The sequence below is a fragment of the Podarcis melisellensis genome, assembly GCF_964234715.1.
Source record: "Podarcis melisellensis genome assembly, chromosome: 14".
In the NCBI taxonomy this organism is placed as follows: Eukaryota; Metazoa; Chordata; class Lepidosauria; order Squamata; family Lacertidae; genus Podarcis; species Podarcis melisellensis.
Window position 1 is genome coordinate 46,783,957 of NC_138546.1, and position 14,733 is coordinate 46,798,689.

The 14,733-nt window shown below is 50.5% G+C and overlaps 2 protein-coding genes across 3 annotated transcripts in view; both read right to left on the minus strand.

Moving 5' to 3' along the window:
• NEDD4 (NEDD4 E3 ubiquitin protein ligase) overlaps positions 1-3,376 on the minus strand; it is a 45,594-nt gene extending 42,218 nt beyond the window's left edge. Inside the window, exon 1 of the mRNA XM_081887609.1 lies at positions 3,222-3,376. Within this exon, the coding sequence (XP_081743735.1) occupies positions 3,222-3,299 (78 nt within the window). The 5' untranslated portion in view covers positions 3,300-3,376. The remainder of the gene's footprint in view (positions 1-3,221) is intronic.
• A 6,964-nt stretch (positions 3,377-10,340) lies between these two features.
• The window catches only part of RFX7 (regulatory factor X7), a 43,115-nt gene continuing 38,722 nt past the window's right edge, over positions 10,341-14,733 (minus strand). For both annotated transcript variants that reach the window (XM_081887581.1, XM_081887582.1), the window contains exon 9: positions 10,341-14,063. In XM_081887581.1, coding sequence (XP_081743707.1) covers positions 10,695-14,063 — 3,369 coding nt within the window. In that variant the 3' untranslated portion in view covers positions 10,341-10,694. The remainder of the gene's footprint in view (positions 14,064-14,733) is intronic.

Sequence of the window (14,733 nt, forward strand, 5' to 3'; positions counted from 1 at the left end):
GTCCTGAAGGTGAGGGAGAGGAGCCAGTGCTGCTCCCACCAGCAGAGGCTCACAGGATGCGGCCAAGCCTTTACTTCCCAGTACCTGGTGTGAGGAGGAAGGAGGCTGCCCGTTTGCTCGGCCGGAAAAGGAAGCGAAGGTGCTGGCAAGCAGGCAGGTGAGCGCACACAACAGGTAGGCACAGGCATGGCTGGGGGCAGCCGGGCCCCAGCACCTTTTCAGGCTCCTGAGGCCAACGGCTTGGCAGTGAAGGAGGGAGTGGGTGAGCATCAGGCAGCCTTGCAGGGCGCAACACCCCTTTTGCTTGTATTTATTTTTGATTCAGATCTGTCATGGCCAATGGCTAGTACAATAAAGTTATTTGGATTGGGTGCAAACAGTGAGAAGAGCTGAGGAGGCCATGCTTGAAACAATGGCATCCCCGAGGGGGGAAAAAAATGCATGGTGCTTGAAGCAGCCACAGGGGTGAGCGGAATCCACGATACAGTACTGTACATTGCCAGCTCAAAAATTCTGAAATTGTTATCGCAATCTGAACTTTAAACTGCTTTTGGGCAATGTATCAATACAGTAAGGGGCAGTTTTCTCCAGCCATGCTGCTCCAGTGCAGCATGGAACAACCTGTTTATCTTATCCTATGTATTTCATCTGCAGATAGGAAGAGAATTTTTACTTACTTAGTACTTTCCAAACTTATATATACAAACCAAAATGGATTCTTCAAAAGTCACACTTCTTCCAATTTTGCACTGTAGCTCTTCAGCCAAAACATGCTTTGCAAATAAAGACCTAGAAAAATTGGTGCTCAGAAGTGTGTCTATGAGTAAAAATTACATACAAAATGTTTGGGAAAGCAGCCTGCAAAAATGAATATTGTAGGCAAAGGTTGTGCAAAAATGTGTTTATTTAGGAATAATGCATAACATTTTCCTGTGGGGTTTCTTTTTTAAGGTTTGCAAACTGATGCGGAAACATAGCAAACTGAACTTAAGATTGAACAAAATGAGAAACCAGAATTGGCAGATTCACCCACTCTAGTCTCTTCCTTCCTCCGAATAGCCCTGGGCTTTGAGGTCCATTCATTTAAATAAGGTTATTTTCGAAGGCAGTATGTGTGGACCGCAGGCTTAACATTTTCCTTCCTAGGCAAACATGAATTCTTAGAAGTACTTGTCAGAGTGCAATTTTAACACAGACACACACACCGTTTCTTTGTTCCTGAAGCTATCGTACTCACCTGAAATGCTGAAGCTATCATACTCACACCCATATGCAATAGGTTTAACAGAGGAGTTCCAGATGAACATGGCCCTCAAGGCAAACAATTCCAATTATGGGCCGCTACAACCACAAGCAGCTAACCTCTATGGACTGAGAGGGATATTACTTAACTTCAAAATGTATATTCAAACAAAAGCAAGTCACAGATGAAGCCACCTTAGACCAGCTCACACCATCACAGTACTGCTTCTTCCAATGGGCAGCAGCTCTCCAAAATATCCCCAGATCTTTTACGCCAGAGGTGCCACTGCATGAAAAACAGGTGCTCATCCCACTGCATTGTGGGCCCACTCCAAGGCAGTTTCTGCCTGGCTTGCATCTGTGGGCCTCACAATTGCGAGAAGATGAGAACCACAACACTACAGAAACCACACATGTCTCTACATCAGAGATTTCCAAACTTTTCATGATGGTGACATACTTTTTAGACATACGTCATTTTGTGACACAGTAATTTAGTTTTACTAGCAAACCAGAGGTTAAACTAACCCCTTTCCAGCCCCGGGAAGAGCATGGGGAGCATTTGCACAACACACCTACACACTGCAGCTGACACACTAACGTGTTGCAACACACAATTTGGAAAGCTCTGCTCTACATAGTTCCATCCTGATATATTTATATATTGCAGTGTTTCGCTGGTGATATATCACTATGCTGAAAACCAGCCCTAACGTGAACCTACTCAAAGGTATAAGTGACATGTATGCTTTGAAGCTGATACTTTATGCATGTATTCTTGGGCATTTCCTGTGATGGGAAAGAGCGGCTGCTGCCACCACTCAAAGATTGTCCTAGCTAGCAGTTTCACTTGATCACTTGTTCTGGAAACCTGCACAACTTAATCTCAGATGTCAGCAGAGGATAAGCAGGAAAAAAGAGGAAGCAACAGAGATGGGGACTCTCCATTTTTAAGCCATGTCGATGAAACCTGGGAGATGGGGAATTCAGTTTTCAGAGATAGGAATTGATAAGGTCTCCAGGGCATAGACAGGATGCCTTCCTTTCACTGCTGAGAAATTCTGCAGTTGGATTTACTTCTGAAGAGGGCTCCTATTAAAACCTCTTTAATAAAAAAGAAAAGTGAAACTCCACTCACAGTTCCCATGATTGATTTTCAATGATTGCCAGTGGCTGCAGACAGATGACAGATGGGGAGGAGACTGAAGGCCCCACTGCATGGGAGCGGATGCTCTCAGCGCTTCTCTTTGCCCCACACCCTGCCTCTGCCCACACAGGACAGGATGCAAAAGAAGAGGCCTTTCTCTGGCCCAAGTCTCCACAACCAGACATGGGGGACAAACACCGCTCCCAGTACTGCCCCACAACCTCTCCTTTGGTGTGAAGCAAGACACAATACAAACAAACAAACACGAGTTTGTTGTACTCCAGCGTTTCTCAAACTTGGGTCTCCAGCTGTTGTTGGACTACGCCTCCCACCATTCCTGACCGCTGGTCCTGCTAGCTAAGGAAGACTGTGGTCAGGGATGAAGGGAGGTGTAGTCCAACAATAGCTGGAGACCTAAGTTTGAGAAAGATTGTATTAACCTTCCCAGCCCCCCGAAAAGATTCCCTCTTGAACCAGTACGCCACCCCATATCAAAAGGGGGGATGAAGAGAAGAGGAAGAGGGGTTGGGAAGGGAGGAGGAAACCTGGGGGCTAATCCCCGCTCCCTGCCCCCTCGGCCGCCCCCAGCCCAAGGCTCGGCCGGCCTCCCTTTGCCCCAGCCGTGAAATGGGTCCATTTGCCGCCTCTCCGTCCTCGCCACCAGGGGGCGCCCGAGCAAAGGCGGCGGTGGGGGACCTGAGAGGGAGCCGCCCCGGGCCGGACCAGCAGGACCACCGCGACGCCGACCAAGAAGGCGCAGGGGCCGCTGCCCCCGCCACCCTCCGAGGCAGGAGGGGGAAGAAGCCCTCGGGCCGGCCCAGCGCAGGCTCACCTCTGCGGCAGCAGCCTCGCCCTCCGGCAGCCCCAGCACATTCCCCGGCGAGAAGGAGGAGGAGGCGGCGGCGGCCATGGCCCCGGGAGCACAAGGCCGCCGGAATCCCTCAGCGTCTTCGCCCGACTGACGGACTGGCAAGATGAGCGACAGGCGGCCGAGCCCAGCTTTCCCTCCTCCCTTGGCCACGCCCATATAAGCCGGGCCGCTCGCCCCGCAGCCAATGAGACCGCCGCGCCGCCCTCAGCCGCCGCGGGAAGCGCAAGGGGATTGGAGCACGGCGAGCAGGCGCCCGCCCACCTCGCCTCCGCTCGTGTCAACAACAACCCCGCCCGCCTCACGGGCTTGGCGCCCCACCCATCCCCGTGTCCCGCCTTTTTCCCTCTCGGGGCGGGGTGGGGAGGAGCCAGGCCCAGTTCTGGAGGAGGAGCCACAAGTGGGCGTGGCCGGCGAGGTCTAGTCAGTCTCTTAGCGTTCCCGGCCTCTTCTTTTTGCCCGGCTTCCGAACGGGCAGCTTAGTTATTTGTGGGTGGGAAGCTTTAATCTGGCCTTTTAAAAAAGATTGAGTGCGCTTTTGGATTTTTGTATGGTTTGTTTTATGCTGGTTTTATTGTGTGTGTTTGTTTGTCGTTGAGTTGCTTTTTTTTTGGGGGGGGGAACCAAGGGTGTCTTAATAAGTTTAATAAATAGTAATAACAATGGGCAGATGACACAACATTGATGGTAGAAAGTGAGGAGGAGTTAAAGGACCTCTTAATGAGGGTGAAAGAGGAGAACGCAAAATATGGTCTGAAGCTCAACATCAAAAAAACTAAGATCATGGCCACTGGTCCCATCACCTCCTGGCAAATAGAAGGGGAAGAAATGGAGGCAGTGAGAGATTTTACTTTCTTGGGCTCCATGATCACTGCAGATGGTGGCAACAGCCACGAAATTAAAAGACGCCTACTTCTTGGGAGAAAAGCAATGACAAACCTAGACAGCATCTTAAAAAGCAGACACATCACCTTGCCAACAAAGGTCCGTATAATAAAAGCTATGGTTTTCCCAGTAGTGATGTATGAAAGTGAGAGCTGGACCATAAAGAAGGCTGATCGCCGAAGAATTGATGCTTTTGAATTATGGTGCTGGAGGAGGCTCTTGAGAGTCCCATGGACTGCAAGAAGATCCAAACTATCCATTCTTAAGGAAATCAGCCCTGAGTGCTCACTGGAAGGACAGATCGTGAAGCTGAGGCTCCAATACTTTGGCCACCTCATGAGAAGAGAAGACTCCCTGGAAAAGACCCTGATGTTGGGAAAGATGGAGGGCACAAGGAGAAGGGGGCGGCAGAGGATGAGATGGTTGGACAGTGTTCTCGAAGCTACCAGCACGAGTTTGACTAAACTGCGGGAGGCAGTGGAAGACAGGAGTGCCTGGCGTTCTCTGGTCCATGGGGTCACAAAAAGTCGGATACGACTAAACAACAACAACAATGGTGCAGTGACTTATATTGCAGCCAAGCGGCAGCTCCCACCAGCAGCTCTCCTGCTTGATTTCCATCCTGGGTGGGTCGTGAGGAACAGATGCAACTTATTTATTTACTTATATATTATATTTACTGGCCCAAGGTCACCCAGTGAGCTTCATGGCTGAGTGGGGATTCAAACTCTGGTCTCCCAGGTCATGGTCCCACACACTAACCATTATGCCACCCTCCCCTCCCCTCCCTTTGTTTTCCTGGTGTTTCACTGGTCTTCAACTGGTGGGTCATGGCCCTCTACTGGGTCCTGGTCTGCTCTGAGGTGGGTCACAGCAGCAGCACACTCTGTCACCATACAAATATATGGGTGCCTATGAAAAATGGTTCCCAGGTAGGAAAAGATTGAAGATGCTTAAGATTGCAAGTCCGAAGGCCGCAACTCTCTTACTACTGTTTTTTTGTAAGGCAATCTTGAGAGGTTTTTCCACCCAAGTGAAGGGTGAAAACCTCCTGAAATATATACTGTATTTTCTGTCTATAAGACGCTCCATGTATAAGATGCACCCCCCACACGTGACAAACAATCGCCGTCCACCCGCGGCACTATCCGTGTATAAGACACCCCCTAATTTTTGACATTTTTAGGGGGAAAACCTAGTCTTATACACGGAAAAATATGGTAGCTTCCCACAAAATTTTTCAAAGGGTGTTTACTTTTCTACCCTAGCCCCCGTGGAGGCCCCTAGGCAGCTGAAATCTTGGGGGGGGGGGGAAGAGGCCTCATAAATGATCTCCTAATACCTTTTTGTAATTTTCTTTCAATATCAAATATGTATTATTTTGATCAGTTGTCATGGGGCTCCGAAAAGGAGTGGGGCCCATAGGCATAGCTGTCAACTTTCCCCCTTTCTTGCGAGGAATCCTATTTGGAATAAGGGAATTTCCCTTAAAAAAAGGAAAACGTTGACAGCTATGCCCATAGGCCCTGCCTATTTGGTAATCTAGCACTGCTTGGTCCATCATGTTGGGCAGTCCCCATTAATTGTCTCACCAGCTGAGGAAGATATTGAGATGTGACTTTGTAAAGTGGGTTTTCTAGTCAGTTTTCCAGTCTTTGGGCAACCCATACCCCTCCCCCAGTTAATAACCATATTTTTGGAATTGCCACAGCTCAGTGGCTGAGCATATACCGTAATTTGCATGCAGAAGGTCTCAAGATCAATCCCTGGTATCTCTAGGTGGGGTTGGGAGAGACTTCCATCCAAAACCCTGGATAGCTACTGCCCATCAGGTGTAGACAACACTGCGCTAGATCAATCAGCAGTCTGACCGGGTCTAAAGCAGCTTCATACGTTGTGAATCATAGGCAAGGCAGTTTGAGTGCTCCAAAGCAACCTGTCAATGTGAACCGTTCTTGTTTATCACATTTAATGCTTGTTTCCATGGGGCTTGTACAGGTCTTGTATACACCCTTTCCCACACACATTGCAGAGAGACACACCCTCCCCCATGGCGTTTCTTAACACCCGTGTCCATGTAATAAATTGCTCCTCAAGTCCGGCTTAATATAAAATGTTTTATTGTTTCTGAAAACATTAAAAAAAACAAATTTTGAGCACTTTCAATAAAAAATCAACTGAAATGCTACTGCAATATCCAACTACTGTCATTTCAGCAGGTACAACAGACAACAAAACACCGGGGGTGGGGGGGAGAGAGAGAGAGAAGAATCTGTGCACTAGATGAAAAGGTAGAGAGGGTGGTTTTTTTCTTCTTTCCTTATAGAAAGCACAAAAGTATAGTACAAGACTTTATATAAACTTCAGATGCTGCACTGCCCAAGAAACAATTTCCTTCTTTTTCAGTTCAAAAGTCAGTGCTTATTGCAATTATTTGCAAATTCTTTACTTCATGAATTCTCATGAAAAAAATTATGCCAAAAGGATTTCCCCCCCCCAACACCAGAGCAATAAAGATAATGAGAAAGTAACGTATTTAACAATAACTAAGCAGAATTAGTAAACGTAAAAAAAAAAAAATGTAACTAACTGGTGATTCAGCTATGCTTGTCTGGTTAGCACAGACCCAGATCTAATACAGCGCAAAAATAATAATAATGAAAAAGAGTGGGTTACAAGAGTCTACCTAGCACTGTACAAGGTAAGTCAAGAGAACACGCATGCACATCAGGTGGTCATGTATTAACATGGTGAGGCAAACAAAACAGTTCTTTTTTTTTTCTTCCTGCTGTAAGATTCTCACGTAAGAGAATAAGAAATAGAAACATCTCATTGAGATCAATGCACATTGCTACATAAGACAAGTTACCTGTCATTTGCATGACATTTTGCCTTTTAATAATGAAACACATTAAAAAAGTTTTCTGTAGTCATTGTTTTTCTCTCTTTTTTTATAATCCGTGGGCCGTCAAATTTGTTGCATTTATCCTAAGGAATGTGCCTGCCACAGTTCAACAGAAGCCTTAGTGCAATAGCTGAACCCCACACAGTCCAACAGGCTGGCCAGCCAAATCCAAAATATATTCTTGGCAATACTGTACATGGGGGTGCAAGTTCATTCGCCTTTAGCCAAGGAGAGCAACCCTCTGAACAACTAAAATTATCATTGCAGGGGTCTTATCTGGCAGACGGGGGCTTCCTCCTCCCCCGAGATGGCACGCTTTGGTGTGAAGCAGGGACTTGTCTGCAGGCAGAAAGCAGAATGGGTTGCAAGCACCAGGAAGAGGGAGGGGTCCAGCAAGCCGCCCATTACAACCCCAAACACACGGAGGAAACAAGCACAGGCCAACAATACACAAAACCCCATTTTGGGTCTAGCACCATGAAGTGTGTGTGAAAAAGTTTTGGTTCCCCAGGCCCTCCTTGCAAACCTAACTTCCATTCAATTAGCTTTTAAGTTATCACAGAATTCCCAGAATTATCGCTTCAGTCCGATTTACCAGTGGCGTTTCAAAATTAAGGTAACAGGCCTTTATTTATTTGGGGGAGGGGGCGTGGCGGAGAGACAAAATGATAGTGGTCACATGATAGTTTGAATGTCTCACATTTAAAATTGATTTCAATTCAGCCATCTGTAGCTTGTATCTACATTATAGTCCATGCTCAAACCTGTATCTACAATGCATCCAACACATTTCGGGTTAAAGGTGGGTCACCGGTCAAAAAAGTGCTCCACTCCCAATTGATCTGGATGTGGGCAAGAGCTCTTGTACAGACAGACAGATGATGAGCGCCAGACAGATGATGAAGGTGAGCGGCACTTGTAATGCCTGGGCAGGGGTGAAGGAGGCATCCCTCTCTGCCAAGGAGTGCTCAAAATATACGCCAGCATGCCTCCTTTAAGGGCCTGTGATGTGAGAACACACACACAAACACACACAGCTATCCTGCCACCCAGGACAAAACCTAGATGGAAAGGGGAAATCTCTTGTTTGGTTTGATTCTTTGTACTTCCAGATTTTTTTATTTAATGAAAAACACGTGTGCGCACACAAATCTTAAAAATTACAACCAAAAACCATGCAGAAATCGGATTTCTCTCTTTTTAAAAAACCACAATATACTGGGTGCATGTGCCGTGGGGTACCCAGGTAAGTAGTTGCTGCTTTGCCCTCGCCTCCAAAGTCAACTTTTCTATACACTGCTGCCTTAACTCCAGGAACACACAAGCAGTCAGGAAACTCCCCGTGGCCCTTGCTCCTTGCTCCCCACCCCACTGACGCCAAAGGGGCTGGCTATGGCCCACATACATGGAGTAAGACGCTGGCAATCCCTGTGGGGCCTGAAATGAAGTATTGTCACGGGGCCTGGATTCCAGCACCTTGAAGCAGAGGCACAACAACACTGGGAAAACTTCCTCCTCACGAGCACATTAACCAGAACTGCTATCCTGAAACTTTTTGCTCTGGAATTGCCCTACATGTGCCAACAATCAGGGCACAATCTACGTCTGACCGGCTGATAGTCTCAAAAGCCTGCCATGACTGGTTGGTGCATTTTTTGCTTGTTTGTCTCATGGGCAGCCATTTGCAACGGCTCCTCTCTCTCTTTCTTTCTCTCCTCAGAAATATTCTGGCCCTGACACCTTACTTGGGTTTTGGCAGGTGCAAAATGATCAGCCCACGTTACAAGAGGAGGCAAACACAGCACAAGCACCCAGGGAACAGCTTCCCGCAGCCTTGGACAATGGATCTGGCAAAAGGTTTCCCAGGTGAAGTCACAGTTCTGGCACAGATCCTTCTGCCTGAGTAAGGCCCCAGCTGGCTAATGGCTGTCTGTTCTCTCTTCACAGCCCTTTAGGCAATGGCCACACTTAGTGGCGTAGCGTGGGGGGTGCAGGGGGCCCCGGCCGCACCGGGCACAACATCTGGGGGGGGGCGCTCGCACTCGCAGCTCTCTACCCCCTGCTAAAATCCACAGGTTAGGGGGCGCAAATTACTTGCCTTGCCCCAGATGCTGACAACCCACGCTACGCCACTGGCCACACTCCCCGGGCAGCTCCTGCTGGGCGTATCCGCTTGCAACAGGCGGAAATGGGGCACCAACAAACCTATGCATCTTTCCCCATCCATTTCCATTGGGTTTGTGTAGGGTAGCTTCTGAAATACATCCCATGGCATGTCTGTACCCCATGGCATCTAGTAGCACTTATGGCTCTATGAAAATTGTTCTTTCTATCAGCTTCTCAGGAAAGAGCAGAGGGGTTGCACATCAGTGAAGAGGCAACTGCTTTTCTGCACCCCAAATGTTGGTTACAAGTGAGAATGGATGGGTTGGGGCCATTTCCACCTTAACTTCAGGTTTCTCCAATTCTGATAAATAAATAGGAAACAGAACGGAATGAAGTCTTATGAAATTTCAAGGCTCAGAATTACATTTCCTCTCAAGGATATTAAAACCAATAAAAACAGATAGATTTTTAAGCTGAGATTTTCAAGCAACTAAAGAAGGCTAAGCACACACACACACACACCCCACACACTTTCCAATAAAATTTTAGTGCTTCTTTCTCATTCCTTGATAGTTCCTATCTGTCGCTCCCCCTTTTAGCCCTTTATTGTCATTTTAAGTTGTATTGGTGTCTAAGTATAGCGTTCTCACACCTTCTAAGCTGTATGGTCAGCTTTTACCCAAGTCTTCCTCCGCCATTATCCACAGCTGGGACCCCCACCTCTGTGCTTCTCTAACAGCAATGAAACAGAGGAGGCGATAGCGAGCCCAGAATCTTTGGGAAGCAGCCATTTAAAGTCCATCACCCAATCAAGCAACCTGTGCTGATATACACAGGGAACTCTTGCCTCCTGGACCGTTTCCCCCCGTTTCCTCTACAGGCTCGCTCCTCAGATGTGTGCAGGCCCTCCAGCGCAAGGGATGCACCAGCGTGTGCAAGGGCCCCGTGTCCACACCCAAGCGCACGTAGCCCTCTCCATCCGAGGAACACGGTTGCTGCGTGGCCTCCACTCCTTCCAGGGCAGCTTGCTTGGTAACCCAGAGAACAGCAGCCCAGCAAGGGACTCAGGGCGGCACTGACTGAAATGAACAGAGGGAGGAGCAGCCAGGTAACACTGCTTGGGGAACTGGCCAGCCCCTTTCCTTAGAAATTTAGACTCACTACACTCTTGGAACCTCCCCGGCCATTTTTGCAACAGCAAAAAAGTGCTGTTCAGTAAGTAAATTTTTTTAAAATCTAATACTGGCTCTGGATCAGGCTGTATCCTTCAGAAAAGTCTTTAAAATGGGTAAGACTGAATATTCCCTGCTGAAGAATAGAGCAGCTGGTGGAGCAAAAGGTGTTGTTGGTTGTTGTTGGGTTTTTTCCGTTTTGTAAAAATGCCACAATTAAGTCATAGTCAATGTTTCTGCTGTAGGGAGGCACTTCCATTAAGACAAATACAAAGTGTCTGTCTGTCTTTTAGATACAGTGTGCTACATACATCATATTACATATATTTATTTAATTTTTTTAATCTTTTCTTTTTTTAAAAAAAAGATTCAACCCAACATTTCAACAGCAGGATGGTCCTTGCTCTCCATCCAATCGAAACCTGCCGAAGTCATTGAGTTAATGGACTCGTTGCAGATCTGCTGGAACAAGGGGTCGTTCTTTAACTCTTCCAGTGTTGCTTCATCGTCCTGGCCCTGCTGGTGAGCCGGGTCAAAGAGCAGGTTTGCGTCCAGCGTGTTCAAATCATTAATGCTGCCCGAGAGCTCGGAAGCCAACCTAATGTCATTGGAGAAGACGGAGGCCACGTTGCTGAGATCAGAAGCCACCTGGTTGGCCAGCTGCTGGCTGCTCTGGAGGCTGCCCTCATCCAGGAAGTCTTTCACGGTGCTGCTGAAATCCAGCTGTTGCTGCTGCTGCTGCTGCTCCTCCTCCTCCTCCAGAGGCTCCGATTGTGCTTGGTTATCTCCGGGAGCAAAAGGGATGTGATCGGCGCTGCTGCTCTTCGTGAGGTAACTTGGTGTTTGGAATTCGAAAACCGAAGGGCTGGGGCTGAGCACGTTCTGGCCGTTGGCACTCGGAAACGTGGAAGAGGAAGTTTCTAAAATCTGGGTCAGGTTCATCCTGGCTGTGTAGTTGGAGGGCATGTTGTTGATGCCCAGGCCCCTCACCGCGTCATCGTTATCCGAATCGAGCTTGTTCAGCAAGACATTTGTTATCTTCTTGGAATTCGCCTGCTTCTGAGGAGGCGGGAAAGCCGTCTGCATCATGACGGTCAAGGGGACTGATTGGCTCCTCTGCGCAAGGCTGCTGGCACTCGTGTCCGCATGGACGGCGCTGAAGGTGTTGTGGACTTCCGGAGTGACGGGGCTGCCAAAGGGCGCTGCGGTCGCGGCCGTCGTCGTGCTGGAGCGCAGCACATTGCCAGCAGGGCAAGCGGTGCTCCCACTGAGATTGCGCTGGCGGTGGACGGCAGGGCTGACGCTCCGGCACCTGAAGCTGCTGTTATGGGAGGAACCCGCCCCTTTGCCGTCGAGGGGCGCAGGCACAGCGAAGCCCTCCTGCTTGCTGCCGGCGCTGCTGACGGGAGAGACAGGAGTCACGCGGCCAAAATGGGCGTCATGGTGCCGGGGCTGAGACTGGTAGGACTGGCCGGGGACGGCGAAGGCGTGGGGCTTCCTGAAGCGGTCTTCCACCAGCTCCTGGTAGCTCGGGAGGATCCCATGGCTGGAGACGGGCGGGTTGCTCACTCCGCTGTACCCGGCGTTCATCCACTCCAGCTTGGTTTTGTCGGGGTGCGTGGCCATGGGCCGCTGCATGGGCTTGACGGGGCTGCTGGAGACGATGCTAGCGTCATGGTAGGCCATGCTGGAGCTGATGGGCGTGAAGGCAAAGGGGTTCCTGCATTCCACAGGGCTCGGCGGGACGCTGCTGCTGCAGTTGGAATGGGGCGTGCCGATAGGCGTGTGCCGGCTGCTCCCCAGGGCACTGTCGACGGGCGTTGTCTGAGCCATCCTGGAGCAGGGGCTCTCTCGCGACACGCCCTGCGATCCCGCAATGAGTTCGGACGTCGGAGTGGGCGTGGGAGTAGGTGTCGGGGTGGGCGTGGGCGTTGGGGTGTGGACAGGGGTGCCGCTGTTGTGGATCGGGTGGTAGAAGTGGGCGCTGCTCGCGTGAGAGGACAGGGATGCCCCCTGGGCCGCCCCCTGGCTCTGGAGGGCCATGCCCAGGGAGCTCCCATACAGGTGAGAGCTGTTCATGGACATCTGCTCCTCCATGAGCACCAGCTCCTCCACGATGCTGTCCTGGGTCAGGTCGTCGTCGAAGGAGAAGAAGTTCTCGTTGGACTGCGAGGCGGCATCCTCAAACTCCTTGAGCTCCGGCTGCAGAGCTAACTGGCTTGGCGCCTGCGCTTGCAGCTGCTGCTCCAGAGAGGGCTCTGGCCCCTGGCTCTGCACCTGCTGGCCGTAGGCAGCTGCCTGCTGGAGCCCTTCGAAGTGCACTGGCTCCCAGACAGACTTCGACAAGGCCTCTGAGCCGCCAGCGTGTTCTGCGAGAGCCATAACACCGACGTCCTCCTGCAGCGGCTGCTGCTCACAGTTCAGAGGGGCAAAGTCGGAACTCTTTGCAAGATGCTGCCATATGTTGGGGCTAAAGCCGTCACTGGGGTGGGAACTGCTTTCTAAGACAAACACGTTCCCTTCCAACTTCACTTTGATGTCTGAAGAGGAGTCTGCCAGCTGCTGCCCTAAAGTGGGATCGCTGGAGTCAAGAACAAGGTCGGCGTCCAGGGGGCAAGTGGTCACTAAGCTGCTGGGCACCGCAGAATGGACTTTGATGGTCACCTTGCCAGGCACCTGCACAAGTGCTGCAGCCCCTTCGCTCTTGGCCACAGCCACCATTCTCTGCTGCACTTTCTTCACACCTCCCGCTTTTGGGGATTCTGTGCTGGCGGCAGAGACCTGCCCCACAGAGAGCTTCTTGACTGGGGGGCCCTGGGAGTCTGTAAAGGCAGATGGCAGCCGCTTCCTTGGGCTTTTAGCACACACTTTGTCACCACCGGGAGGCACAGGGATACTGGTGCCAGAGAAGGTCTGCATAGCAACCGAGGGAGTGATCGTGCCAGGACTGATCTCCAATGTGGGAACGGGGTGGGATTCAGTGGGCTGGGCAAGGCTTTTCCTTCCTGCTTCCTCGGCTCTCGGGTCACAGCCCTGGACACACTTCCCGTCTCCGCGGACCTCCTCGGCTTGACCTTTCCACAGTTCTGCTTCACCTTTCCTCTGCTGCCCAACTGAGGTGCTCAGAGCAACCTTTGCAACTTTAGAGACGTCTGAGTTCTCTTGGCACCGCAGCACTGTCTCCTCCAGGGCTGCCTCTGGCTCCATTTTGACCTCAACTGAAGACGCAGAGGGAGCCAAGCCTCCTCCTGCTGCTCCTCCACTGCCACCAGCTTTGGGCCCCGGAGACTGAAGCGAAACGACGGACCCATTCTGAATCTGCGGGACAGTCCTCAGCTCGTCGGCTGCTCCGGAACCGCTGACAACTGAAGGCGTGTGCTTGACCGGCGTGCTGCCGGCGCTGCTGCTGCTCGGAGCGAGGGAGATGGTGGTCATTTTCACCACGTTCATGTGCTGAGCAGGGACAACGGTTTTGATGGGGCTGCTTGTGAACAGCACTGTCGTTGGGGATCGGATGGTGAGGGCACTGCTGTTGGCAGGCTTGGGCAGGATCTGAGGGTAGCGGTGCCTGGCAGAACGATCCCCAACAGGGCTGGCGGGAACATTCTGGGGGGTCTTTGGTGACTGCTTGACCGACTGCATATGCTGGGTGACCACTTGAACGTTGAGCGGGAGAACTTTGCCATCGGCTGAACCCACAGGACTAGGCGACGTCACCAACTGCCGGGTCCTCGGCACCTGTTGGGGGAGGGAAATAAGCTTCCAGTTACTCCTCTTATAAAACCAGTCACCCAGCAAAACTAAACAGATCGAATTTGGTCTATAGAAGGCAAGTTTCCTTCCTGTCCACTTCCACTACTTCCTGTTTGACACAGCCCCCCATCCTACAATCTCCCATGCCCTATGTTTTTTACTCTCTGACCCACTCATGTCAATCAAAAATCAACTCCTGCAGCTTCCAAACACATGTGTCTCTTTCCCATTCTCAAAAAACGGCTTCTTCAACACCTCCTGCCTCACCAACTATTGTCCAAACTCTTGGGAGTGGGCTCTCCAGTGATACGCATCTTTCGTCCACTCTGCTGCACTGACAGTCCACAACCCTCACAAAATTGCCAAGGATTTCTTCATTGCCAATGTCAAACTTCCATGTGACTCCCAGTGGCTGCCACATGTTGATTCTCAGCTGCACCTTTTTCCTACCTCTCTACCTGCTTTATTCCACTTTTTCAGCAAGGGAGACTCCTCTCCTCTTCCCTCCCTCTCCCCCCCCCCGGCTTCCTGTTCTCCCCCCTCCCCCGACCGTCGGGTGACCTCACCAAGGAACAAGAAATGAGAGCATAGCTGCATTTCCCAATTGTCAGGGATCTTGCAAGGTACATGAAAGCACAGGGCCACAGGCGCAAAC